Source organism: Fukomys damarensis, unplaced genomic scaffold, assembly GCF_012274545.1.
Source record: "Fukomys damarensis isolate Sample0158 unplaced genomic scaffold, DMR_v1.0_HiC HiC_scaffold_12, whole genome shotgun sequence".
NCBI lineage: Eukaryota > Metazoa > Chordata > Mammalia > Rodentia > Bathyergidae > Fukomys > Fukomys damarensis.
In genome coordinates, this window is record NW_022900924.1 from 31718622 (window position 1) to 31745443 (window position 26822).

The window sequence follows — 26822 nt, forward strand, 5'->3', positions numbered from 1 at the left end:
AGAGAGAGAGAGAGAGAGAGAGAGAGAGAGAGAGATGCTCTCAAGGGTCCAAAAGAAAGTTGCTTACCCACAAAGCACCAGACCGCAAACCGGATCCATGTGATGGTAGACAGCTTTAGCATGAGATAGATATTCACCAGCATGGCAAAAGCAGGCACAAAGGGGAGGCAGGGGGCCATATAGGGCAGCTTCTTGGGGTTCTCAGGCTGCTGCAGAATCACGAACACCAGGATGCTGATCAGCAGCACCATTAGAACAACCACAAGGATGGCCCACCAGCTGTGCCCTGAGATGTAGTCAGAACCAAAGATGATGAAGGAGCAGAAGATGAACATGAGGATGAAGAGCAGGAGCACACAGATAGTCACCGTGTGCCCTGTTGCTGCTGTGGGCCGGTCCATTTTGCCTGGAAGGCCTACCCGGATTCTCATGGTGTAGTAACGGGGCCCAATCAGCTTCTTCAGCTTGATGAGATAAATGTTCTCAGATTCATCTGCTTCTATGCCTGTGGTCATGTCCACGGTGCCGTAGTTGGGGTGGTTGACATTGTAGGTTGACTTGTCTGATTTCCCGATGAGCATCTCATTGTCTCCTAAGGACGGCAGGTTCTTGGCCCCACAAGTGTTGGTGGCTGGGCCAGAAAACTCTTCCCCCTCACTCACAGGAGAACAAGCTTCCTTCTCACAGTCAGCCAGAATGCCTTCCTTCTTTTTTGTGTGCTCCTGAGACAAGAACTTGACAAAGCCATCAATGTCACTCTCCGGTTGGTATCGAAGAAGCAAGACGCAGACAGAGACCAAGGTGTAGGCGAGGAGTGTGCCAATGGACATCATTTCTATCAGGTCTCTCAGGCTGACCAACAGCGAGAGGAGAGCGGCCAGGAACCCTGACACGATGCAGGCCACCACTGGCGTCTCTGTGTAGGAGCTGACGTGAGCCAGGAACCTGGAGGGCAGCGTAAGCAGGGAGTCAGTGGCGTGTCACAGATGGGGACTGATTCTAAGATGGCCACGGTAGGGACTAAAGGTCAATAGGTTGGTGTGGCTAGCTCTTGCTGTCCTACCCCTCCAATTTATTTCAGCCCACTGCTTTAACTGGCTGTTATTCCTACCCCAGAGTTTGGCTCCTAGAATATAACTTAGAATTCACTTAAATTCTCATTATGTGGTAGGGAGCGTGGAGTGAATCTAGGAGATCTAAATAATTGGAGTCCAAGCCTTTCTGTGAAAAGGGATGGCAGTGGGGAGTCCCAGCCTGCTTGGGAACTTTTAAACCTGTGAGTCTGCAGGATCAGCACCCTGTTAACCTGTTAGAAATAGGTATATTTTTGCTATTCACTCAAGATCTGCCACATCAGAATCTCTGGGGTGGTGCCCAACGTTAAAATGTATCCAGAACTTTCAAAAACTTGAGAGACCACCATGTAACAAAAGTACAAAGATTTAGTGGGAGAATAGTATGAACATTACGTGCTCAGGGATAAGGCTAAAGTCATCTAGTTATCCTCTGAAGAAGAAAAGAAGGGCCACTGGACAGCAGGCAGTTCTTCAGCCATTCCTGAAGGCCTTAGGGTCTCCCTTCCTTTCTTGCTCCGCCTCTTTCATCCCCTTCCATTCCCCACTCATTTCCATGATGAACTGTAAATTTGCTTGAAGCCTCAATATCTCTCCTCTTTGTTTTCTTTGGCAACAGAAAAACCTTTGGATGTGTGAAGCTGTCATACCTCTGACACTGTATCCCCTGCTGATGTGCTCAGCAACACAGACATGGCAGCTCTGACCTGGGGAAGACTGCAGGGGGTGTGCAGAGAGATGAAGCTGAGGATGGCAGCTTGGGACAGAGATAAGACTCTGAGCCAGCTCGTTCTGCACCCTGAGAGCTCCCTACCTTGTTTTCCTAAGGTGGGCCCTGGAGACCAAGAGATGGGGCCATGCCCCCTTATGCCATGGGCAGGTGACTGGGTGAAGAGATTGAGAAGGGTGCTACAGTGATGGAGATGTAATGCTTTCCACACTGGCACCATCATGGCCCATGGAGGGGTTAGAATTGTCATGTATCAGTGTGGTTAAGAGTCTGTTTTATGGAGTCAGATAGCTTTGGTTTCAAATCCTGGCCTGTCCTTCAGCAGCTGGGGGATTCAGGGCAAGATATCTTTACCCCTCTAATTCCTGGTACACTCATCTGCAAAATAGAGTTATTGTGAGGACTAAATGGGATACTGTATACAAAGCACCCAGGATGCACAAATGTTCAATAAATGCTAGCTATTGTTGCTACAATTACTTCATTCTGTTCTGAGGGTCTTATTCTCTTTCTGATTGTTGATCTATTTTCAACTTCAGAGGAGCTGTGGAGAGAGGGGCAGGTACCAGGCCTCATAGGGGTGGAGGCCGAACATGCACCTGTGACCGATGCTTCTTCCCCTGTGCAACAATTTGGCACCCACTATCTTCACAAGCAAAACACAATGCCAAGGGAAGGAGAAGGGCAACAGGGGAAACACACTAGTTGATGCTGGATTGAGGGACCCAAAGTCAGACTGAGGGGCTATTTCAGGGCATGGGCTCTTTTCACTCAAACTCTCCTAGGATAGCAGATCTGCAGTTGATGTGAAAGGCACCCATCAAAATTACTGGCAGGCCGACAGTAATTCTTGATAGGTATGGTGGAGCAGAACACATTTCACAGAACATAGTCCTTACCTGAAAAGGAGCCCATCACCGGCCATGGCATAAATGACCCTTGGCATTGGGAAGAGGGAGCCCAGCAAGCTGACTGTCAATCCTGCAACTGACCCGATGGCCACTACAAATTTTGCAGCATAGAAGCCATGAGCCACAAACATCTCCATGAGTGGGGATTCGGTGTCAATGGAGTAATATGGCACCATCAGAGTTAAGATCATACTCACCTGTTAAAACAAGATATGACTGCAAGTAGACAGGAAGAGAACACACGGCTACAGGTAGACGTCAGGGGACGACAGCATGCACAGTTGGACTGTTTGGGAGGAAAGTGCTTTGCCACTAGCTGGCATGTGGCTTTATTTTAGACAAGTTGTTTGGCCTCTGGAACTCTTAACTTCCATGTTTTTTCTCCACATGGGACTTTAGTGGACTGGTCAAGATAATCTCTAAAGACTTCATACAGTCATTTTAGGTCTGAGGAATAAGTCTTCAGGTACTTCAAGCCCATAAAAGCAGAACTACGCTGACAGTGCAATGGGAGCTGACATTAACAGATGGGAAGAGCTGCTGCCCATGCCGAGAAGTGACCATGGTCATCCAATCTGTGGAGACAAGATTCTCATTTCTTTTATTACTTCAGGGTCCTTCAGGATCAAGGTCTTATCTGTGCTCACTCTTACTCCAAACACCAGAGATTAGAACTTGCAAGGTAAGTGCTTAGGAGGACCACAGTCAATCAACTGACGGGACACAGATCAGGACTCTATTCCCATTTCTCTCTAGCTTAGTCCTGGGGGTTATGCAAGCCAACAAAGAAATTATGGCATCAGGGTAGAGCCTAGTCCCACTATGGGATTGTAAGACCACTGTGGCTTCACTGAATCAGGAAACTTTTGGCTTGGGGCCCTCAGAACCTGTCTTCCTTCAAATTCACAGACCTGCCTAATATTCACCTCTTCAGAATTAGCCCCAGATATTGGGGTGGCCAGTGATATGGCCAGATATGGAGATTTCCCAGGCCTGTGAAGACCAATCCTGACATAAAGGAGAGAGTTCAAAATCTGAAGGGAGAGGGTCTTCATATGTAAGCCTTTTTTTTGCCTGTGCCTCAGGAGCCAAGATCCCCCATGAAGCCATGTGCCACTAGGGAAGACAGTGGGATTTACTATCACAACACAGCAATTTGTCTCTTTTTATGGGGATAGGCTGGCTACCTGCTGACCAGTTCAAGACCAAACAGTTCGTGAAGCACAGTTAAGGTCCACATAGTCTAAAAGAAAGCCTTTCCCAGGGACAGACGCACTTGTGACATCTTCTTTAGGGATGGGATAGTGTAGCCTGGAAAGAGTGGGATTGATAATTTCAATAAATCACAATGAGTTTACTGCCATGCTCAACCAGGCTGGATAAAAAGTGATAGATAGGAGTACACTGTGGCCTTCAAAGTGCTACTCTGAGGAAGGCATGGTGAGGATGGAGTGTGCTGTTGTGTGTTCTGTGTGTGCTGCAAAGGTCCTCTGTAGGAGGGGGAGGCAGGAGGGAGGAAAGGAGGTAGAAATTCAGAGCAGTATCCCAACTGTTCCTCCCACTCTGCCTCCCCTCCTCAACGCTCTGCCTATGGGGCTAATTAGGACATCAGCAGGATGAAGCCATGTGCCTGTGTGTGCAGAGAGAGGTGATAATTGAGCCATACATAAAGTATCTGGGTGGGCAACTGAATTTCTATCAATTATATCTGAGGTTACTCTCTGGAGTTTTTGTTTAGTTTCTAGAACAATTCTGCTTTGTGGCTTATCTCAACCATTAGTTGGTCTGACTTCCTTAGCTAGTTGCTGAGGATGATTGTTTTGGAAAGAGGAACAGCAGGGGTGGCATGCTGCACCTCCACCTGCTGACTCTTTCCAAATTGTGGTGACCCAAGTGGGTAGGGTCTTTAGGACTTGGGTGTGTGTGAATGTGTGTGTGACCATATATCTGGAGGCTCATCTGCTGGTTCTATTGCCAGTGGCTGGTAGGGTGTTGGATGTGGCTGAGCTATTTCTGCAATAGAAATTTTAGCATGGGGTCTGAGAGATGAAACATCAAAAATGTATGGAGAAGGATTTCAGGGGATCCCGAGGAGGCAAGGCTGAAGGCTTCACAATGAGGGCTGCATGAGGCAGGGAAACCCCAATGATGAGTTTGAGCTGGTGTGAAAATTCAGAGCAACAGTTGAAAGAAAGTACATTTGCCCCCAGATTTTAAGGGAAAGAGAATCTCCCGAGGACAATGTATGCTGTCTCCCCACTCAGTGGGAGCCTTGCCTCTTCACTGCTGGGAAGCTCCTGGAAGACAGAAGAGCATTGAGGGCTGTGCACAGAGGCCACAGTGCCTCTGCTTGCTGGCCACCCATTACTGCCAGCCTATGACCCGAGCTCCTTGGACAGCAGCCCATCCCTGTTCACCATCCCCTGGGGCAGCCTGGGCACAGGGAGGGGTAAGGATGAAGATTCAGAGTCCAGGGCCAAAGCAAGGGTGTGGGGCTGCTCCTCCTCTCCAGTTTGGAGTCCTGAGTTTCTTCATATCATCAGTGGGTGAGGCTACTGGGGCACAAGACACAATCATGCAAAACCAAGGAGGCACAAGGAAAGCTCTACTTCCCAACAGAGGAGAGGACACAGTCCTAAAGCTATATTTTAAGATCAAATATAAAAAGGATATGGGAAAAGTCCCATCAACATATGGTACTTACAGACACATATGCTGTCAGGCAGATGACCAGAGAGGCGGTGATAGCATATGGTATGGATGTGTTAGGATTCTTGGCTTCTTCTCCAGTGGTAGCAATGATATCAAAGCCAATGAAAGCGTAGAAACATGTGGCTGCTCCTTGCAGCACCTGTATGGATGATGGCATTGATCAGGCTCAGAAGATCAGAGCAGCACAGGGTTTTAGATGTGACACCCATGACTGCTCAATGTCCGCAGACATTACTGAGTGGCAGAGGGAAAAGAGTGGTAGAGTTAGTGCTCAACACCCAAGGGCTCATTGTTCCTTTCTACCTGTGCGAGCCTGGGCAATTTCCTCTTGTGTTAAATGAGATAAGACTTTTTATGGCCAAATGAAAATTGGGTCATTCAACACATTCATATCTTTTTTTTTTGAAATAAGTGGGAATATAAACAAGCTAGATAGTTGGCTATCTCTGTTTTAGGGAACTCATTAAACTTCTTGCACTTTGTTTTCACCCAACGGATCTCAACCACAACCACAGCCTGAATGACATGCTTAAGGCATATTTGGAAATGTGTGGAAGTACTTTTGACTGCTGTGGAGACATGGGGTGGGAGCTTCCAGAACTTAGTGGAGGGGACTCAGATACTTCTACACAAAGAAGAATTGTCCTGCCAAAATTTATGTTAGTGCCCCTGGTAGATCATCTCTGTGGTACCTTCCAGATCTGAAATGATAAAAAGATCTTCAGATCTTTAGATATTCTATTTCTTTCAAAGGGTAGACAGAGTAGAGACAGAGTTAGGTATTCTACTGCTTTTAAGGGTTTGAATGAGCAGGTTGGGCACGAGGCAGGCACTGACAGTAAAGCCGGGGAAGTGGTATCCAGTAGTGTCCTGTATCGTCCGGTATCTGGTGATATCTGCTGAACATGCATCGGCCACGGACCTATGTGGCTCCAAGGATGGCTGGGTCTCCATGTTAGGATGTGAGTGACAGTCTTCCATTGAGTAGTGTGTGGCTTTCTTCTAAAGAACTAAAATTCAACCGAGTCTTCCTCACCTTGGTATTGTCATTAACTGAAAGTAAAATATGTGTCTCTTTGAATGCTTGGGGATCTCTTTGCAGGAAAAGACATGTGTACTGGGTGAGAGGACAAAGCCTAAGCTCTATAGGGGTCCAGGAGATAATGTAGATATTTCCCCCCTTTACCTTATATTCACTTTATAAATAATTGTCTTCAAAGCCTGTGCCAAGCAGGTACTTGCCCAAAAATTTCACTCTTACCTTCCCCACTGACTTTTCTATAAGGAAAAGCCAAAGCATTATATACTAGAACCTACAAGGTACATCACAAGTTGAAGATCTTATGAAACCTTCAAAAAACAACCTTTGCAGATCTGTAAAATGAATTGTTCTCCTTTACAGCCTTTCCTGTATTCTGATATTTTAGTATAACCAAGGCGTCTTATCCTGGGCTCAGTAGCATTTAGGGGGGTATGTCTGTGACTTCCTGGGAAATAATCACATTTTAATTTTCACTAACCTCTGATGGAATGTTAGCATTTCTTTTCATTATTAATGCCGCTACTTCAAAATCACAATGATTACTTGTCATAGATAATGTTATTTAAAGTATTATTAAGGCAATACATTGTTAATATGTTACAAGGGCCAGTAGGGGTCCATCAATCTACTGGAAAGAGGTCTATGGCACAGAAAAGAACTCCTGGTCTGTTCCAATAAGTAAGGTAGAAAGAACTTCTCTAACGTAAGTGGCTTCATCTTCTAAGAGCTGCTTTCTGGGAGAGAAGAGAGCCCCATAGTTCCCCTCCAGAATAACCCTTTGTATCAGGCTATGGAAAGTGTCTTTGGAATCCAGAGAAGGAAAGAAAACAGACCTTACTTTATCATACAAAGAGATTCCTAGGCTTAGAGATGTGCTTGTTTTACTTGTCAGTGACCTTCAAGGATGAACAGATGCTGGGATTCCAAGCTCACTAAGCTTCATTTAGAACTCGACACAAATATGTTACATGCTATTGTGTTGTAGGCCGACCAAGGACAGCCTTGCTTTAAGACAGCTTCCAGAAAGCAGGTCCTGTGTTCTTGTCTTTTAAAATTTCTCTTCTGTGCCAAACACACACACACATACACACACACAAACACACACACACACACACACACACACACACACACACTCCTCTTGTAAATCATATAGTGACCTGTTAAAACAAACAGACGGATTAGGGGCAAATCTATTTTTGAAAAAGATGCAGTGCATCTTAGGATCTTAGGATCCAGATGGTGTGAGGAATAATAGTGACCCAAGGGTGTCTAATTTGAAGAGAAAAGATGCAGTAGAAAACATGAAGGGTACCTTCAAATATCCGAAGTACTGGCAGAGTCACAGTTGGAGCAGTGATGAATCCCAGAGCCATCCATAGAGGTGGATTTGGTTTTCTTTTTTTTAGGAGTGTAGACTTTGTAGGCAGTCAAACCTAGGTTGGTTCTGCCACATATTACCTTGGTGACCTAGCACAAGTTCCTAATCTCTTAGAGCTTCAGTTTCTTTATTACTAGACTGGAGATACTAGCACTTGTCTCATGGAGTCGTTAGAAGGATTAAATGAGATAATATAGTAAACTGCAATCACAGAATACAATAGGTGCTCAATAAATATTAGCTTTAATCTCTAGTATAACGATTGCTATTGATAAAATTTCTAGAGGAGACGAAACTGAAGGTACAAACTCCTCCTCCCTGTGCTCCACTTCGTTCTCCTCTTATGCTCCTCTTCCTTTATTTAGAGCTTGACACGTATATTACATGCTGTTGTATTGCAGGCACTGTGCTTGGTATTGGGGATATGGTCATGAACAACGAAGTACTCTGAACTTGGCCTTTGGGGGCATGGCATTTGGCAAGTACTACAAGACCTTAAATGCAACATCGACTACGGTAACAAAAGGAACCAAATGTATAGGTACAGTGTCACATTATTTGCTTCTATTCTACAAGTGCTTCTATATCCTAAATAAATGAAACAAAGAATTGACAACTTCTGATAAAAATTGGATGCCAGAAAATTAACTATGATCTAGCTGGAAAAGAGGGGGAATAAGTTTGTAAATAGGATGATGCTATTCTGAATTAGCAAATGTAGAACCAGGAAGCCATTATAGTTGAAGAAAGACTTCACAGGTCATGGACAGGACATCTGGAGGCCCTATGGTACCAGGCAGTCAATGGAATTAAATGCAGATGGGTCAAATGAAGTGATGTCCATGAAGGGTCTAGAGGCAGGGACTGGCAGGGTGAGGGAATCAGTTGGGATGCTGGACAGTGACAAACGGATGTCATCTTTGTGTTGTGGAGCTGGGGCAGAATGGTGATCTTGTAGTCCAGTAAGAGCTGCACAGGTGGAGCAGAGCTGCCCAGAAGGAGCAGTGGCCACTGTGGTGCCAGACAGGAAGGAGGAAATCTTCTTGTTTTATTTCTTCTCGTCCTCTGATTGCCTGATTAGATTTTCCACTGGCTGCACCCAACCAGAAGCAAACAGCAATGGGTCTTGTAGAGCACAGTCCAGAGCATGAAGCTGGGCAGTGAAGGCAATGGGGAAAGAACAGCATGCCGACAGAACTCAAGCACACCCCAGTCTAACACAGATTAAACAGATTACCAAAAAGAAAACAAAGTTGGCAAGAGTGAGTACCTTTGGACTTGAGTGAGTTTGAAGGGGTTGTGTTCCTTGCACCAAATAGTAAATACAGAAGAACTATGGAAGGAGACCATGTACATGTCCCTACCCAAGTAACCACTAACTCTCTTCCATGCCACTCTCTCCAGGTCTCAGACCTGGTCACTGGTATTTAGGGTTAGGGTACCTTCACATGTGTGAAAAGATGTGTGTGGTCCCTAGAGATGAGCATCTGTTAATCCAGTTGGAGGGCTAAATGTGTGTGTGTGTGTGTGTGTGTTTGTGTGTTTGTGTACTCACATATGCTTATAAGCAAGCGTATGTGTGTTTTGAGCTCACTGGTAAGTTATCCTAACTCTTTCTTTTGATATTTTACATACCTAAAAATAGTACCGATTTTAAAATATGATAGCAATGCTAAAATCATTTTCCAAAGTAAACCTTGTGTAGTTGCTTAGCCAGGTGACGCAGAAAGGTTCATCCCTCTGAGAGCTTTGTGGTGGAATGGCCCATGCCTCAGGTACTGGAGAGCCACTCTGTACTCGGCTGTAAGAGGTAGTATCATGAGCAGCCTGCTAATCAGTGTGTGGGGTCTCTAAAAGCTGGCCCCTTGTGCCTTGCTGATATTTGAGAAGCATGAGGACGAGGCAGCTGTCCTACCTTCCGTCTTGGCCACTCTGTCAGGTGCTTAGGAGATAGTTGGGCACGTTTACATAATTCACTCCCCAGGTTATAAGACAAAACTCCAACTTTAATAGCACTTTCAACCACCCTGTTACCCCATCTCTATTAGCAGCCTGTTCACAATGACAGTGGAATGTGCTAATAGGTTCCAACAAATGGAGTCAGATGTGAGGAACATGAAAAACAACTTTTCCTTTGTTTGGAGGCTGTCAGAATTTTCCAAAAATACTTGTTTGGACTGCTTTCTTGGGAGCTATTTGTGCACTAGAGTGTCATATTTGGTTAAAGAAAAACCATAAGATAGCAGCAAGAACAAATAACATAAAGGGCACAGACATCCAACGCCGTCCAGCGCTGAGGAATTGCAGATGGAAGCAGGGGTTCAGCTGAGGGCCAGAGTTACTTGATATAGGGGAAAATGTTTGTTGTTCTTAAGCTCTTCATGACCAAAGAAGCATTTGACCCAGAACCTGTAAGTGAGTAAACCATTCCTTAAGCTATTTTCTTTGGAAAGAAATGGTTGGAGCAAGGGAAAGAAAGAGTAGGTTTGTGAGGGCTCCATTGCCAGAGAACTGATAGTTCATTAACCATTTCAAAGTACCGTACTTGAGAATTATATTTAATGTCAAATAATGGTATCCTTATAAATAATTCCCTGCACTATGGTTTTCTCTATCACATTCTGTCTAAAGTGATTGGAAAACAAATTGGATTGGAACTCTGTACTAGTCCCCTGGTCAGCAGTAGGGGTCAGGGTTTCCCTAAGGAGTGAAGAAGTCCATGCAGCTGCCAAGTAGGAGCATGCCTTTGTTGACATTTGCTAGGTAAGAGTGGGAAACGTATTTGTTACCCTGGTAATGCTCATGAGGGGGTGTCAGCCCTTAAAAAACAGGATTTAAATACACAGTGGCCTTGTCGGACTGGAAAAATGACCTGGAACCAAAGGCAAGAAAGAAGAGGCACAAACACTTTCACTAGGGAGGAAATGTACTACGCAGAAATCCAAGGCCAGGCAGAGAGCAGAGAGGATGAATCAGCAGCATCACACTGGGCTGTCCTTTGTGTTTAGACGATACTTTTAGTCACAGACACCAGGGAATACAATTGAGTTTCTTTCAGAATAATAGATTTTACCAAAAATGCAAAATCCTAGCCATGTTCTTTTGGTATCCAGTGACAAAACTACTCATGATAGGAGTGAGATGAGTAGCCAAAGGTGGAAAAACAAGCAAGCAAGCAAGCAAACAAGCAAACAAACAAGCACACAAATGATAAATGGTCCCCTGGGTCCAAATGTGATAGGGGTAGTGGAGTAAATGCAGGATCAAATTTTAGTTGTTACTTCCAGTTTAGATCTGTGATCTTAAATTTTTTAAACATCAGTTATAAGGGGTGATAAAAATAAATAGGGGATGTGTAAATTTTAAAAATTTATTACAGTAAAAGATACATTACCATTAACCCCCCTCTAAAATACTTGTCCTCTCTCCATAGACACTAATCCCATTCATTGCTCACGCCACTTTTTGAAGCCGTTTTCCTTTTGTGTCTTTACAAGATGTAATAAAAAATACAATGAAAGGTGCTACCATGTGCTATCCAGCCAAAAGGCAAGCTCATAAAAATACTATGGTGTGTCTTCATCCACCTTTTTCACCAGATCTGGCACTGCGTAATATCTGAGTCTTCCCCCAAGTCAAACTAACCATGAAAGTTGAACTTGTATTTTGGTGTAAAAGTGGAGATCCTCATCCTTATTTTTGCAGGGTTCTTGTGAAGGTTAAATAAAAATATATATAAAAGAGTTTGTCACAAAGAAAATGTTAAAATATCCTCTCTTTTTTTTAATGCCTAAATTCCAATCTCCTGTTACAGAGCCCAGGTGAGAACCCAGGATGCATATATGGGCAGCCCCTAAGGCTAGCTGGCGTATACTTTCCTTGATGAGGTAGTTTCTGGTTGAGGAAGGGTGTGAAGTCCTTGAAAAAGGGAGAGAAAACTCCCAAAGAGAAAAAAGACCCCCTAAATATACACCAGATGGAAGATAAGTCAAACAGACTTGTTCATCCCCTCCGTCTTCAGGAAAAACATTTATTCAGCGGATGTTAACTCTGGACTTTATATGGGACCTAAATTACAGGAGGAGCCATCAGAGGAACCATTAGGAGGATTTTGAAGATCAAATATGAACAGCATAAATAAGATAAATAATTGCTTTGACAGCATATCTTTATAGGCAACTCAGCCCAGGTTGGCGTAATCATATTCCCATTTGAAGATAAGAAAAAAGCCATATTATCTCTTAATGATTCTTCTAGCTCTTAGATTCTAAGATTTTGTGAAAGTTTAAAGGAACTGTAACATGTCAGATTAACTACCTTGTTTTTAAGAAGACTCGGAAGGAAGGGGTCATCATATCATACACGAAATACTGAATAAAATAGAAAGGATTTTGTGTCACACAGCCTTGTGTTAGAACCACAGCCACAAAACAGACTAAGAGATCTGCAGGTTACCCAGCCTCTCTGACCTTTGCATTCTCTATTTTCACATTGGGGATAACATCATTTGATTTCAGGGTTTACTTTAAGAGCAAAATAATATTCTTAAAGCATGTAACAGAGTAGCCAGTAAATATTAGTTGCTTCTTCCTGACATTGTAACTATTGCTAACTAAAACAATGTGCACAGAAAACAGCCAAGATTTTGTTCTTTTGCGCAAGTGTTTGGTGCAGTTTGTTTTCCCACTTAACAGAAGAAAAATCCTGCAATACTGAAATTAATGGATGCCCCAAATCTTACAGTAAGTCTGTGACCCGGTTCTTTCTTACATTGATGAGAAAGTGATAAGGATATTTTCATGCGCTACAATAAAATGCAGTTGAGTTCCAAGAAAACATTCTTTCTTCTCACTCTTATAATTTGTTGTTTCTCTTATGTGATAGGAAAGGAACAATTTGTACCATAAGAAAATATAGACATGCGGATCTAGAAACGGGTCAACAGTGCTTCTTTGTCTCTTCTGATTTTAACAAGTTTCAGTATTTATTCATTTCAGAAGAGAGTTGAACTTTGTGGTTCTTTGGAATTCTTTTGGATAAGCAGAAGCCTAGAATTTTTTAAAAGCTTAAATAGCTTCCTTGCTTATTTCTCTGCATTGAACAGCATGGCATAGTTCGGAATAAACAGAAGTTATTTTGAATGTTCTCCAAAAGAGATTTCTGATCCCTTGACATCCTGGAGGAAAATAAGTGTAAGCAAAAGTCACAAAAGCAAAGCAAGTGGAATCCTTGGCTTCCCTTTTGCCTCTAGTGTTAGGCAGATTTGCCTCACTTGGTCTTCAGTGATTCACTCATTTGTTAAATGAGGGGATAGGACCAGGAACCTCTCAGATCCCTGCCAGCTGAAAGTTCTCTAATTTATGTACTACTGTCAAAAAATGGCTGGTGATTTTTACTGATAAACCCATAAAATAAGTATTTTTAGTCATACCAGAGAAATAAACCAGGCAAAACTTAGAACCACTTGTAAATATAAAGAATTTGCCACTCTGACCTTCCCATTTTTCTTTCTCTTTGTGGTGCTGAAGATTGAGCCCAGGGACTTCCTTAAGCTAGGTAAGTGCTTCCACCACTAAGCTATATATATCCCAGGCTCCCTCACCCCTTTCTGACAAGGTATTGCTAAGTTGCTTAGGATGGCGTGAAACAAGTGATTCTCCTGCCTTAGTCTCCTGAGTAGCTGGGATTACAGGCCTTTGCCACTGTGCCTGGTACCATTTTTCATTAGCCTAATGCACACCACAACCATATCCACACATGGGGATAAGATCCAGAAATGTTTTTCTCCAGGACTCTCTCTTGCCAAACCCAAGACCAAATTAAGTAGACTTCTGTGCGGTGATTGAAGCACGGGGGATAGGGTTTCTAATCAGCACTCCTGGAGTCTGCTCAACTCCAGCAGGACTCGCTTCCTGAGGTCAATGGATGGCTTAAAAACCATCCTTTCCCTAGTTTCACACCCAGGCAAAACTCAACTCTTCCTGCCATCCACTCCCTGGCTTCCTACACTGCCTGATCTATTTATGTACCTGCCAGACTCTCTTTGGAGGCTACTGAGAAACTCTGTGAAACTGAGCTGTTCTTGTATGGGCTTTGGGTCCCTATCCTGCCTCTTACACTGTGTGCTTAATGGTAATTCATTTGACCTCTTTGAGTTTTTTTTGTCCTTGAGAAATAAATGTAACTATTTTCCTCCTAGGATTTTTATTGATTAAATTTGATTTTACATGTAAAGTACTTGACACAGTGTTAGACCTACTGCAAGAGGCCACACCATGGAATGAACCTATTACTGTAATTCATATAAAATAAGATCTCAACAAATGTTTGTGAAACAAATAAATTTAAAAAATGAGAACCACTCCATTTGACCCAGCTATCCCTCTGCTGGGTATCTTTCCAAAAGAATTAAAAGAATCTTACCACAGTGATATATGTGCACCTCTGTTTATAGTGGCACAGTTTGTAATAGCTAAAACTTGGAAACAACCCAAATGCCCATCAACTGGACACTTGATAATGAAGATGTGGGTTTTCTATTAAATGGAATACTATTCAGCCATAAAGAATGAGAAACTAGAAACATTTATAGCTAAATGGATGCAAATCTAGGCTATACTCTTATGTGAAATAGATAGGACACATGAGTAAATACAGAATAGTTTCTCTGGTGTGAAAAACTAAAAATGTAAATAAGGTTCAAATGGTATAACTGAGAGTGTGAAATAGGAAGAAAATGGCTAAAGGGGAAGTGGGAAGGGGAGGGGAAAGGAAATAAGGAAAACGAAAAAATGTGAAAAAGGGGAAAAATGGAAACCGTCTTTGTAAATAGGGAAGGATGAAGTGGGTGAAGGGAGGGCAGGGGTATGAGGAAAAACAAGAACCAACACATATCATGTAAAGGTACAAGATCCCAATGATGAGTGTAATTGTATTGTTTGCTTTAAATGTACCAATAAACTTAATGTGGGAAAAATGGGAACCTCTTTTTCAGTGAACGCCAAATTCAAACGATGAAGATTATGGGACAGACCTTGAAAATCTGTGCTAGGTGTTGGCAAGGTGGCAACATAGTGCGTGACAGGTGCACCAGGCTTTAAGATGAACTCACCCCAGACCAGCCATGGGGCAGGAACTGGCCCTCAGCCCAGTATTTCCCATTGATGAAGAAGAGGCCCGCAATCATGATGAACACCCACACTGCCAGGTTCAGCACATTGAGGACGTTGTTGAAGCCCACGGAGTTCTTCACTCCCAGAGCAACAATGATGGTCACAATGACTGCAATCAGCAGAGCCAGAAGGTCTGGGTATGATTCTTCACCTTTCCCTAGAGGAGAGGGGTATGATTTAGTGCAAACTCCTGATTTCATCTCAACCTTATCTTCTCTCAGTTCTGCCCCTCAGAGGAGCGGTCATCTGTCAGACAGGACAGTGTGTGTGTGTGTGTGTGTGTGTGTGTGTGTGTGTGTGTGTGTGTGTGTGTGTGTGTGCACGTGCACACATGGTCATGTTGTGCTCCACAAGGAGATATAAGGGTCTATTCGCAAATAGGCAGGTTTGGTAGATAAGTAAGAGGACTTGATATTTTGGACCAAAAATTGGGATATGTGATATGACAATTACAACAGCACCTGTGGGAACATGGCACAGAGCACTGGAAGACGACTGTTTTGGGATATTCAGGGTGTATACATAGGTCCAATATGTCCTTTGGAAATGATTTTAATCTTCAATACTAAGTCTGTAAGACTTCCATTACAGTCCATAATTTTTCATTCTTACCAGATTTTATAATGTGTGTCTTTGAAAGCCATTGTAAGGAAGATTTTCTCTTCATTTGTGAACATGTAGTTGCCCAGAGTAAATGACTGGTCCTGCCTGTTGGGTTTTGCCCATTGGCCAGTGGAATCCTGCCCTCTATAGGGTGGAAAAGGTACTGCCACAGCAGTCAAAGGACCCGAAATCTACTGCACTTTTGCCAATAGCCAGCAGGGTGGTTTTCAGTATGTTGACTCATCTTTTTGGATTTCATCTGTAAAGTTAAGGAGATGGACAATCTAATTTGGGGGCATTTTATGAAATCAGTATACTGAATAGGCATGGTTTTCATACTTTTCATACTGTCAAGGTATCTGGGTGTGGGCTGGGGATTTAGCTCAGTGGTTCTGCCACCTGCCTTGTAAGTGCAAGGTCCTGAGTTGGATCTCCTGGTACCAAAAAAGAAAGAAAGAAAGGAAAAATGGTATCTGGGTGATCAGTATTTTTGTCAGTTTTTATGAGATAGGGATATTGAAGTCAAAGGACTTAATACAGCCACAAAGTCATTCCTTGGAATTTCTGAGGAAAATTCCAAATCTTTCTCAAATATAGCTTGGCTTCCATGAATGTGAAAGAATACACCAGACATCAGAATGGAAAGTGAGTGGAAAAGAACAGATGGAGCCTGAGGTGTCCTGGTAGTTTTAGAGGGGCTTCTGATTGTTTAGCATTCAATCAGTTGTATTACCCGTCCTTGACCTCTGCTAAACAGGGATACACTTTATTTGTTTGTTTTGTTTTTGTGGTACTGGAGATCGAACTCAGGACCTTGTGCTTGCAAGGCAGAATCAGTGCCACGGAGCTAAATCCTGGCCCAAACAGAAATACACTTTGTTCCTTAATTTTTTTTTTAATTTAAAACTACCTCCTGCTTATTTATAAAAAATTGAAAAAAATTCTGATGAAATCACAGGAGAAATTCCTTCCAGATCCTTTTTCTGCTTTGGTTTTATTTTTATATAATTATTGAGATGGTATATGCACAGAATAGTCTGTATCCTTTGAAACATTATATTATGTTAAAACATATTCCAAGTTATTATTTTATCTTCCTTAACCTTTCAGTTGCTAGATACATAGTATATGTACATAATTTACCTAATTATTTGCCACAGTGAAGAATATGTAGAGTATTTCTAATTTATTTTATGACAAGTTGAGCAATTGTAATCTGAAAATCTGAAATCTGAAATGCTCCAGAGTCTGAAATTTTTTGAGGGTCGACACGAGGCCACCAGTAAAAAGAACCTATACTTTGAAACTCTACTTCATGCACAAATATATTAAAATGTTGAATAAAATGATCTCCAGGCTATGCATGCAAGAAGCATGAAACATACATGAATTTTTGTTTAGATTTGGGTCCCATCTCCAAAGCTCATTATGTGTAGGCGAGTATTTCCAAGTCTGAAAAAGTCCAAAACTCAAAAAAGCTTCTGATCTCAAGCATTTCAGATAAACCTCTTTAAATAAGGCTGTAGTGAACATGTGAGGAACAGCTTTTTGTATAATGCTTCCATAAAAATTAAAATAATTTCCTGAAGATGAAAAATTACGCTGCAGAAACAAAAAGCATCACCCAAGTTTCTCGACATGTTTTGGATTTTAAAAGGGGAGCCCCTTCATTTGGCTCGATAGGTTTGCATGTCTGGGAGAGCATGCAGCAGTCTCACCCAGGCCATTGAGGGTTCCCACGCTGTTCACCATCCAGCGGCTGATGGTGTGGTTTGCCAGTGAGTCAAACATGCTGCTCAGAGCACTGGCACCAGCCGCAGTGCCAATCAGGTACTCCAGGATCAGGTTCCAGCCAATGAAAAATGCCACACATTCCCCAACCGTGACATAGCTGTAGGTATAAGCAGATCCTGTGGTCTTGGGGACGCGGACTCCAAACTCTGCGTAGCACACTCCTGCAGGGAACAAAAACACACGAATCGTGGACTTTAAGAGATGAGCACACTTCTTGGTAGGTAACACTCTTGGGTAGAAAATATTGGGAATTTCTAAGCTCTGAGAATAAATACACAAGTCACATACCACTTAATGACAGGATTGTGTTCTGAGATACATGTTAAGCAATCTTGTGTTTGTGTGAGCATCGTAGAGTGCACTTGCACAAACCTAGATGGTATGCCCGCTACACACTCGAGCTGCACTTGCATAGCCTCTCACTCCGAGGGCATGATGAACAAAAAAGGCACGAGGGAAAATGATCCAGACAGGAGATGCAGTAAACCTGAAATGTATGAGGCCTATGCCAGCACAAACAGTGGACTATTTTACAGTAGCCTTTTCTAATAAGTAGAAGGAGTGCCCTCTAAAAGACCTATAAGTGGTATTGTATAATAAATACGTAAGCCAATGACTTAATCATTTGTCATCATTACTGGCTATTATACACTATATGTAATCCCATGTGCTGTGCATTTATATGAATGGGAGTGCAGCAGGTTTGTTCATACCAGCATCACCACAAACATCTGAGCAACATGTTGTACTGCAGACAGCTATGACAGCTATGATGGCACTGGTCTGTTGGAATATTTATCTGCATTATAATATTATGAGACCACAGTCATATATGTGTTGTATCACTGAACAAAATTATGTGGCATGTGACTGTATATGAATCAATTCTAAGGCAATTCCAATCACTTCCAACCATATTTCCCCCAAACATTTTAACACTAATGCCTGGGAAGGCAATAAGAATGAGTTTTATTGAACTTTAGGAACCTGATCTTTATTTAGAAAAATTCTCATGTGTTGTGTGGACTCTGTTGCATGCCTTACATGGCAGATATCCTGAGGGCACATGGGTCTGATTCAGTGGGACCCCCACTATGGAACAGGGTTATATTGTGAAATAATATTCTTCTATTTCAGTTTTGACAGTTATAGAAGATGCTCTTCATTTGAAAGTGATGCTTTAAGCAATCTATGAAAATTCTTTATTGTATCAAATAGGTAGATAAAAATGCAAATGTAAATGAATAGTTATCAGTAAGATAAATTAGCATATGCAAAAGACATCTCAACAAACACTTTTGGAATGTGTGGCAGAGTGCTAACTGCTGGAAACAAGAAAGACAAGTGATGCATATCCCTATCCTCAAGGAGAGATATGGCAGGGAATCAGCACACATGGTAGGCCTGATAAGCTTCACAATGCAGAAGTGTATGGGCACAGTGAGACATGTACTCAGCTGGTTTTGAGGTTTATGGAAGAATTAATTGGTTAAAGAAAGTAGAACACTAGGCAAAGACATGTAGGGAAGACAGGAGGAAGCATTGCGGTGAAGGAGAATTGCATGGGGTTATTAGGAAGAGACGAGGCTGGACAGTTAAGCAAAATCCATATGTTTTGCAGAGAAGGTGTGGGGCTCCCCTCTGCTAGAATCATCCCTTGAATTCTAATTTCAGGGGAAAATGACATCTTAACAGGCTCCCAGGTAATGCTTGTGCTTGTTTACATCTGAAAAAATACTAGAACAGTGCTTCATTCTTTGATGTGACAGAGATCAAATAAGAAAGAGATTGAGGCTACACCAAACTCCTGGGAGTTGGCGGTTTTTTCTTGTGGCTGGGAACTTCGGGTGTGGGGCAGTAGGTGGGGCGGCCAGTTGGAGGACAGACATAAGACAGCTTGCAGGAAACACACCAGCAGTGGGATGTACATGGTAAACTTTACCTTCAGTCCCAATTTTGTTAAAGGCCAACCCTGAGGTTCTCTCATCACAAACCAAGGAACAATAGTTCACTCTTTTGTGAATAAAGAGAGCAGGTTTCTTCTCCTTTTGAAGGGAGTGATACCAATGCAAAGAAGGAAAGACAAGAGATGTCAAAAGCAATGGCACAATAAATGTGATGTAATCTCTCTTCCTTTCCTGAAGTTGCTCTGGTTGTAAAGACGTCCCTGTGGAAGAAGTCCTGTACCTGTTAGCTTGGGCTCTTTTCTCAGCAACACCCCTTTATATTCAGTTTCCTTATTTGTAAAATAAAAGTGCTTCCTTAAGGATATAATTCTTACACCCTAGGATTCTGTTACATCGAATCTTGCTTTTGCTGCAGAATATCAGAACTAAACTCTTCTTTTATATCTTTCACAATATAGTCCTGTGCTATGGAGCTGTCCTTGAGGACAGTGAAATCCTTTGTCCTCACAGTAAATGGCCCAGGCTGCTATTTTAATTTTTATTTCAGCTCTCCTCCCCCAAGTTTGTAAAATACTGTCCCATCTCTCTCCTTGAGGTCAGGCAGTCAGTTGTTACTTGTTGCTTTCATGGTCCTCACCTTGAGCAGTCAGACCATCTCTTTTCTAAATTGCTGCTTCCAACACAGGGTGTTTATACTGTTGAGTGAGTCTAAAATTAAGAGGAAATGATCTCTGAAGGAAGACCTGAAGAAGTCATCCATGAGGAGAGAGTAGAGTAGGCGAGCATTAAGTTTGAGGGCCTGATGCTATTTTTCTGGAGGACTTTTATGTTTGCTTTGGCGTTCTTGAGAATTTAATCTGCACACACAGGTGCTGTGCAAGGAAAGGATTAGGAAGCAACTCATTTCTCTTCTTTGATGTAGGATCCACAGCTTCATCCAATAATTCCTGAATCCCATGAGTTTATTTTATATACAAATTTGTATACCCTGATAATGTACGAGAATCATAAATAGAATTTTTCCAAGAAATGCCATTGAAACAGGCAACAATTTGACTGCAAATTTAATTTGGAGAACTTGTGAGTATTGGGAGTTTTGTACAATCAAACATTCTTCCCAGAATATCTGATCTCCCAAATTGAACATAAAAATATCCAATTCACTACCAGGACCTGCTTGCTAGGTGTAATTGGTGACAAGTCAAGTCTTCATTAAGTCTGTGAAGGGACAGCCCCTGCCACCTTGAGTCAGAGGAAGAGGCCCTGGCTAGTAAGCATGGCCTCAGGAGACTGGAATTTCAGTCACTCATTTCCCAAGGTCCTGCTGTGATCTTGATGACTGTAGTTTGGGGAAAAAAGTGGGAAAACCAGTCAGGCACAAACCAGGTAAGATAATTTCTGTCCCACAAAACCATCGCTTTGGACACATTAAACAAGGGATCTTCTAGTATTTTCAAATTCTTCTGATTGTTTATATGCAGGAATTCAGGTTTTTAGTGAGCACTGGGGATTATCTGACATGGCTGTCATAATTGGTAGAGAAAAGTGAGTGTTTACAAGACAGAATATCTTGGAAAAAATGGAAATATTTTGTTAATTATTCAAATATTTCAAATTATCAAGTATTTCAAAATATCTGAATATCTGTAAGCAAGAGAGATACATTTTCAGGTATTTCAAAATATCTGAATATTTGCATGCAAAATATCTGTATGCAAGGGAGATACATTTGTTTTCTTTCTTTTTTTTGGTACCAGGGATCAAACTCAGAACCTTATGCTTTTGAGGCAGGAGGTGGAACTACTGAGCTAAATCCCTGGTCCAAGAGAGATACATTTAAAATTATTCAATAAGAAAAGGTATGGCAAGGGACACCTTGGTTTTTATTTCAGTAACTGAATATCCATGATTGTGTTATTTACCTTCACATGGGTGAAGTGAAGTGGCCGACTGGATGAGCTTTAGGTCCCTGCTAGTGCATCTTTGGTTTCACAACTACAGTCAACTCTTAATTATCTCAGTCAGTGAGGGAAGTCTTATAGATGGGATTGCAAACTGGTAGTTCTCGACAAAGATAGGACTTTTCTTAGGGAGAAGGTTGAAAATCTGTGATTCTCATGATGATTGTAGGCACTTGTGGCATTAAACAGGCAGGGACCTGGTCCATTAGACATTCTGTAATGTGAGGAACTATGCCTTGGAAGGAAGCACTGTCTTGCATCTCACCTGATTTTGAAGGTCCCAATGGATAATCATATAAGCAGAAATCTGTTTATAACTTCTGAAGTGAATTTATCTTCATTTTACATATAAATACATTTGCTTGGCATGGTTTTAAAATATACTTTCTAGGTCTATAATAACTGAGTAAATTGAGGGAGAGATGTAATTTTTTTTGTTTAGAATTTACCAGGAGTTGGTTATCATTTTGGAAAACCACATCAGCAACAGCAACATTATTTATGGTCTTTGAGCATCATACAGCACTCTTATGTGAGTGCGTATTTGTGATAGTTGCATTCCTAGTGGTTCTACAAATGACTGAAAATGTCAGAAACTTTATTATGTCTCCTAAGACACTCACACTCCATCATTCATACAGAGAAATAAATATTATTTTCCTTAAGTATTCCTTTAATTTATCTTTTGTACTCAGGGCATATTGATTTTGCTTTGAAAAAAGTTAAACGTGTAGGAAGGTAACACTATCTCTAGTTTTCATTCCAGAATAGTAAAAGAAACATTCTGGTATTTGTTACCAGAAATTGTTTTGGGTGTACTAGGGTAGAGAATTACTATTTTGTTTTATTATTTTTTCCATTAAGTTTAGTGGTATAATTTAGGTATACAATATAGCTGCAGTCATCATTAGAATCTTGAATCTTTACATGATGTATCTTAGTTCTTATTTTTCCCCCATTCCCCTGTCCTCCCTTCACCCCCTCCACCCTTCCCTATTTGCAAAGACTTTGTTTCCATGTTTTTCCATTTCTCATATTTTTTCTTTTCTCTTCTCTCCTTTTCCCTACCCCTCCCACTTCCCCTGCTCCTTCAGAGAATTACTATTTTAAATGAGAGATCCATGTATAAATAATCTTTACTTAATTTGAAAATTCATGCAAAGATTCTTGCCCAGCATTACCTCCCTGATCATATTTGCCTTATGTTATTAGCAAAGTGAATTTCGTATTTCTTAGTTATCTATTCAGTGATTGGGGAGGAAGGGACATTGATTCCGGGAGTATCACCGTGTCCTGAGACATCAGTGTGGATACATTGTGGGGTGCAGGTGGCCAGCAGTGGATGAGTGCCGACTGCATGATGGGAATATTCCTGTGAGAGCTGTTCTGAGGTGGGACATCCATATCCTTGAGAAACGCGAAGGATTCACTTCAGCAAGCTCCCGGGAATAGGAGTGATTCCTCACAGCCTGCATCTCTAGGACCCTTCCCAGTCACCCTCCCTTACGCATATTATAAACATATCCTTTTTATATTTAAAAAAATCGGTACTGCTTTGTTTTCTTTCTATGTGCAGAACTATGTGTGGTTAAATTGAGAAATGGATAGCCTAAGAGAAGTTAAACACAGAGAGGATTTACATGCTGAAAAGAGAGGTAGAACAAGATAACAAGAGAGTCTCCGTTTGAAGTAGTCTCTATTAATCCCCTCTTGTGTGTATCCCTGGTGACTGTGCTTTGGGGTTCAGATCAAATATGATCTGTTCAATGTGAATTTCTTTCCAAGTCAGTCTTTTGTTCTATCACATGTAGGAAGAAAGATGCAGCTGAGGTTCAGTGCTGACAGAGGACCTGCATGAGATACTGAACTTCCAAACTGTGCCTCACTCCATACAGTGCTGCCCATTAGCAAAGAAATCACCATTTGCTCTTCCCCGCTAACCTCATCATGTCACTCATGGCCAGTCTTGACTTTCTGTGATCCTCTTACAAGCAAGGGAGAAGATTCTGCTGCATCAGAGGTGGTTAAGGAGGAAGACCCAGCAGGGAGGAGGTAAAGAGGAGAATGGTTCCTCCCTGAAGAACTTTATTTCTGGTGCACATTATCCTGGAAGGATTAAATCTAGTCATTATTCACACTCAAATGCCAGTTACTCTACACAGAGAGATTTTCCATTAGCATATAGTTAGCTTATTTTGACTACTTCTGTAACCTTATTAACTTAGCAATTTCCTAAATAACTTCTGACTTCCCAGTTTGCTTACTTTATGAGACATGAATTGTTAAGTATTTACTCATTCAGACGCTGTAGTGAATGCCAGAGACACATCCAGGAAGTATGGAAGATTTCCAGACCTTGGTTGTATATTCCAATTACAAAGGTGTTAGTAAATAGTAGATTTCTTACAGCTAGTGTTAATACCATAGGGTATCTATGAAGTGCTCCTGCGGCCAAGTCGGATGAGCATCACTCTTAAGGAGCGTGTTCTTTGGAGGCAGGGGAAGAGGGAAGGAGGCTGGGAGGTGGGGGTAGGGCTCGTGAGCTGCATCTGGAAGGGTAGGCTGGGATTTACCTCCAGTTAGAAAAAAATGGAGGCAACGGTAGTTTCAGTCAGCTGGAAGGACATGCTGGAATGCAACAGGCAGGTGATTTGGGAGACACAGAGGCGAATCAAGTGAATGAGAGGCAGGATCTTTTTAATAGAATGCAGGGGCAAAAGGACTGTACAGTTCACTGTAGTTGAAAAAGCTCTTTCTTGGTTGTAGAATCCTTTTTTTATTTTTCACTTAAAGTCTTATTTGAGAGCCTAATATAAAAAGAAGTAAAAGAAGGATGGTGTGTTTGAGGGCACAGGAGACCTGAGGCTGGTTTGTTCAGGGTCTTCTTCATATATACCTCCCCAGAGCCCTGGACCCCTTTCTGTGGACCCATGATCTGTGCTGAGCATGGGAGACAGGAGGGGTGTCAACTGCTCTTCAGGATGTTTTCTTTATTTTATGGACAATGCAACTGAGCCCCAGACTTTAAGTCACGCTTTCATTCAGTGGACAGAGCTGCAGCTGAAACCAAGGTCTACCAACAACCAGTTCTGGTATCTTTGTGATTCATTAATTCATTTATACAAAACGTTTATAAGGTGTCATCTTTATGCATTCACATTAGATTTTAGGGGTTAGAAGGTGAACAGGAAGAGTGCAGTCCCTTTTTTTTTGGTGAGTCTTATGGTGTAGCTGAGAAAAAAGACCAGAAAACTAACCAATCAGAGGACTGTCCAAAGGGAAATAGATATGAGAGTGATTGAAAGGGGTTGCCCAAGAAAACTATCAGCCAACTTTGAGTTTCATCCAGGCTTCTGGGAAGAGCAACAACTTGAGTGCGAGTCAGTGGGTTAGTCAGGCTGCCCTCAGATGATGGGTGATTAGGCACAGCTATTAGGCCTGACTGATTGCTTTGAAGGTTTTTGTATCTAGTATACTTCATACTGCAAGGGAGGAAAGTTGAGAAGGCTGATCTGGCAAATAGGTGAGGTCAGCAGTTCTCCATCTTTAAGGTCACTTCTCCAAGTGCCAATTATCAGCCATCTGCCAGACACAAGATGGAATTCACCACTAGACTACACTGGTGAGATTCACCAAACATCTCTTTAAGAACATCTTCACTATGAGAACTTGTTTCAAGCAAGCAAGCAAACGAACAAAAACAAATAAACAAATAAACAAAAGGGGGCTGGGTAAGTAGGGATATAGCTTTATGCAAAGGCCCTGGGTTCAATCATCCCACACACATAGAAGACCTAATGAATATAACATTTTGCTGAGATGATCACTACCCGTTTTCTTAATTTTCATAAGGCAGCTTTGTTTCTTTTACAAATTCACAGCAGGAATAAGGCATTGTATGTATGGCTATGATAGTGGCTGGTCTTGCTGATTGGGAATGGGGTAGGAGGAAAAATCGCAGAACCTCAGAGAGAAATGGAGTGTGAATTCTCTTGCAAGTGTTTTCCTGGTGACATTGAATTCCAGATGGCAGGTAAGAAGTGTCTCTCTCCCTGCTGTCTCCCTTGCTGTATTCTGAGAGACGTGGGCTGGATTCAAACAGCTTGTCCTTATGTCCTCTCATAGATGCCCTTGGTCAGTCAAAAGCTGTGGGTTTCTTTTTCAAGAAGTGACCTGCCAGGCTGTCTCTTCCTCCTCCCTCACTGCTTCTATCTCTTCTAACTAAGCAAGCTCTGTCGCTTCCTCGCCTGCCAAGGAGGTCTGGGAGATTTTTACAAATGTGTCTGGAAGAAAAGCAATTTTTCTGAGAATGTCTGTGTTTCTTTGTGTCAAAGAAGAGGCGTATGATTGCTCTGCCAAATCAGGGCCCAGGTGGACAGCAAGAACCCATATTCAGGGGACGGGCAGTGTCATCTATCAGTGAGGACAGCACTAGTTAAGGAGCCTGACAGGGCTTCAATTAAAGTTTGGCAGGGAATAGTGAGCTGCCAGTTCCCCCAAACCACAGCTCCAATATATCAACATAAAACAAGAAGGAAAGAAGCTGTCCTTATAGTTAGAGAAGTGACACCTAAAGCAGGTCAAGGCAGTTTAATAATAATTTGCTGATTAAATGTGACTAGGCAATCTGTTCATTCTCTTTCCTAGATCTCCCTATATGAAAATATTTCAAGATTACTGGAGATACAGTTTCCATAATCTAACAAATTCAAATATTTTACTGTTATTGACGTATTTTTTTTGTTATTAGGAGTAATTATTATTGATGTAATGATCTTGTCACTGCATCCAACTAAAGAATCCAAGAGTAAGCTGTTCTCTGAGTCAATCTTCAGGCCCAGATTGGTCTGTCATCGAGCCTTAGTTTCCTCTGGAAAATGTTGGCAGTGATACCTACTGTGCAGGTTGTTTTGGGTCTTCAAAGCATACGTACACAGATCCTGGTGGAAGGAAGGCCCTCCTTCAGTGGGAGCTTGGCTATTATTATTTGCAGGTGAGGAGCATTTGCCTTGGGAATGAGGTAAAACAGATTGGAAAACAAGCACTGTTTGTTGATTTTTTTTTTTTTTCTAGCCTCAGTCATGGCAAGAACACTGAACATCACCTAGAGCAGTGATGGCAAACCTTTTAGAGACAAACTGCAACTCAAAACCCACTAATTTATTGCAAAGTGCAACACTACAAGTAAACCTGGATACTGAGGTTTTAGTTTAGAAAAGAACAATTGTTATCTGATGCTTGACTGTTGGGGCAGTGCTGCTGGGCGACTCAGATCCCTGTGGACAGAGAGGGCTCTGCATACCTGTAACTGTCCCACGGGTTCTAGAGTCTAGACTAGGCCTTATGTGTGCTCCATGCACTTCTGAAATAGGATGCAGAAAAGTTTCTTCAAATGTTTTAAACCTTTAATCTAGAAACCTCTTGTTCTGCTCCAAGACTTCAATCAGAAATTGTGAGCGTGAAGAGATATTTTCCATTTTTTTTGAGTCAGTGTCTTGCTATGTAGTCCAGCCTGGCCTCTCTGTTCTTCTAACCTTTC

General features: G+C 42.0%; 1 protein-coding gene across 2 annotated transcripts in view; it reads right to left on the bottom strand.

The window, feature by feature from the left end:
• Slc7a14 (solute carrier family 7 member 14) overlaps positions 1-26822 on the bottom strand; it is a 105345-nt gene that overhangs the window by 15863 nt on the left and 62660 nt on the right. For both annotated transcript variants that reach the window (XM_033762518.1, XM_010632387.2), the window contains exons 3-7: positions 17340-17576; positions 14958-15175; positions 5419-5565; positions 2703-2911; positions 68-945 (exon numbers count right to left, since the gene is read on the bottom strand). In XM_033762518.1, coding sequence (XP_033618409.1) covers positions 68-945; positions 2703-2911; positions 5419-5565; positions 14958-15175; positions 17340-17576 — 1689 coding nt within the window. The remainder of the gene's footprint in view (positions 1-67; positions 946-2702; positions 2912-5418; positions 5566-14957; positions 15176-17339; positions 17577-26822) is intronic.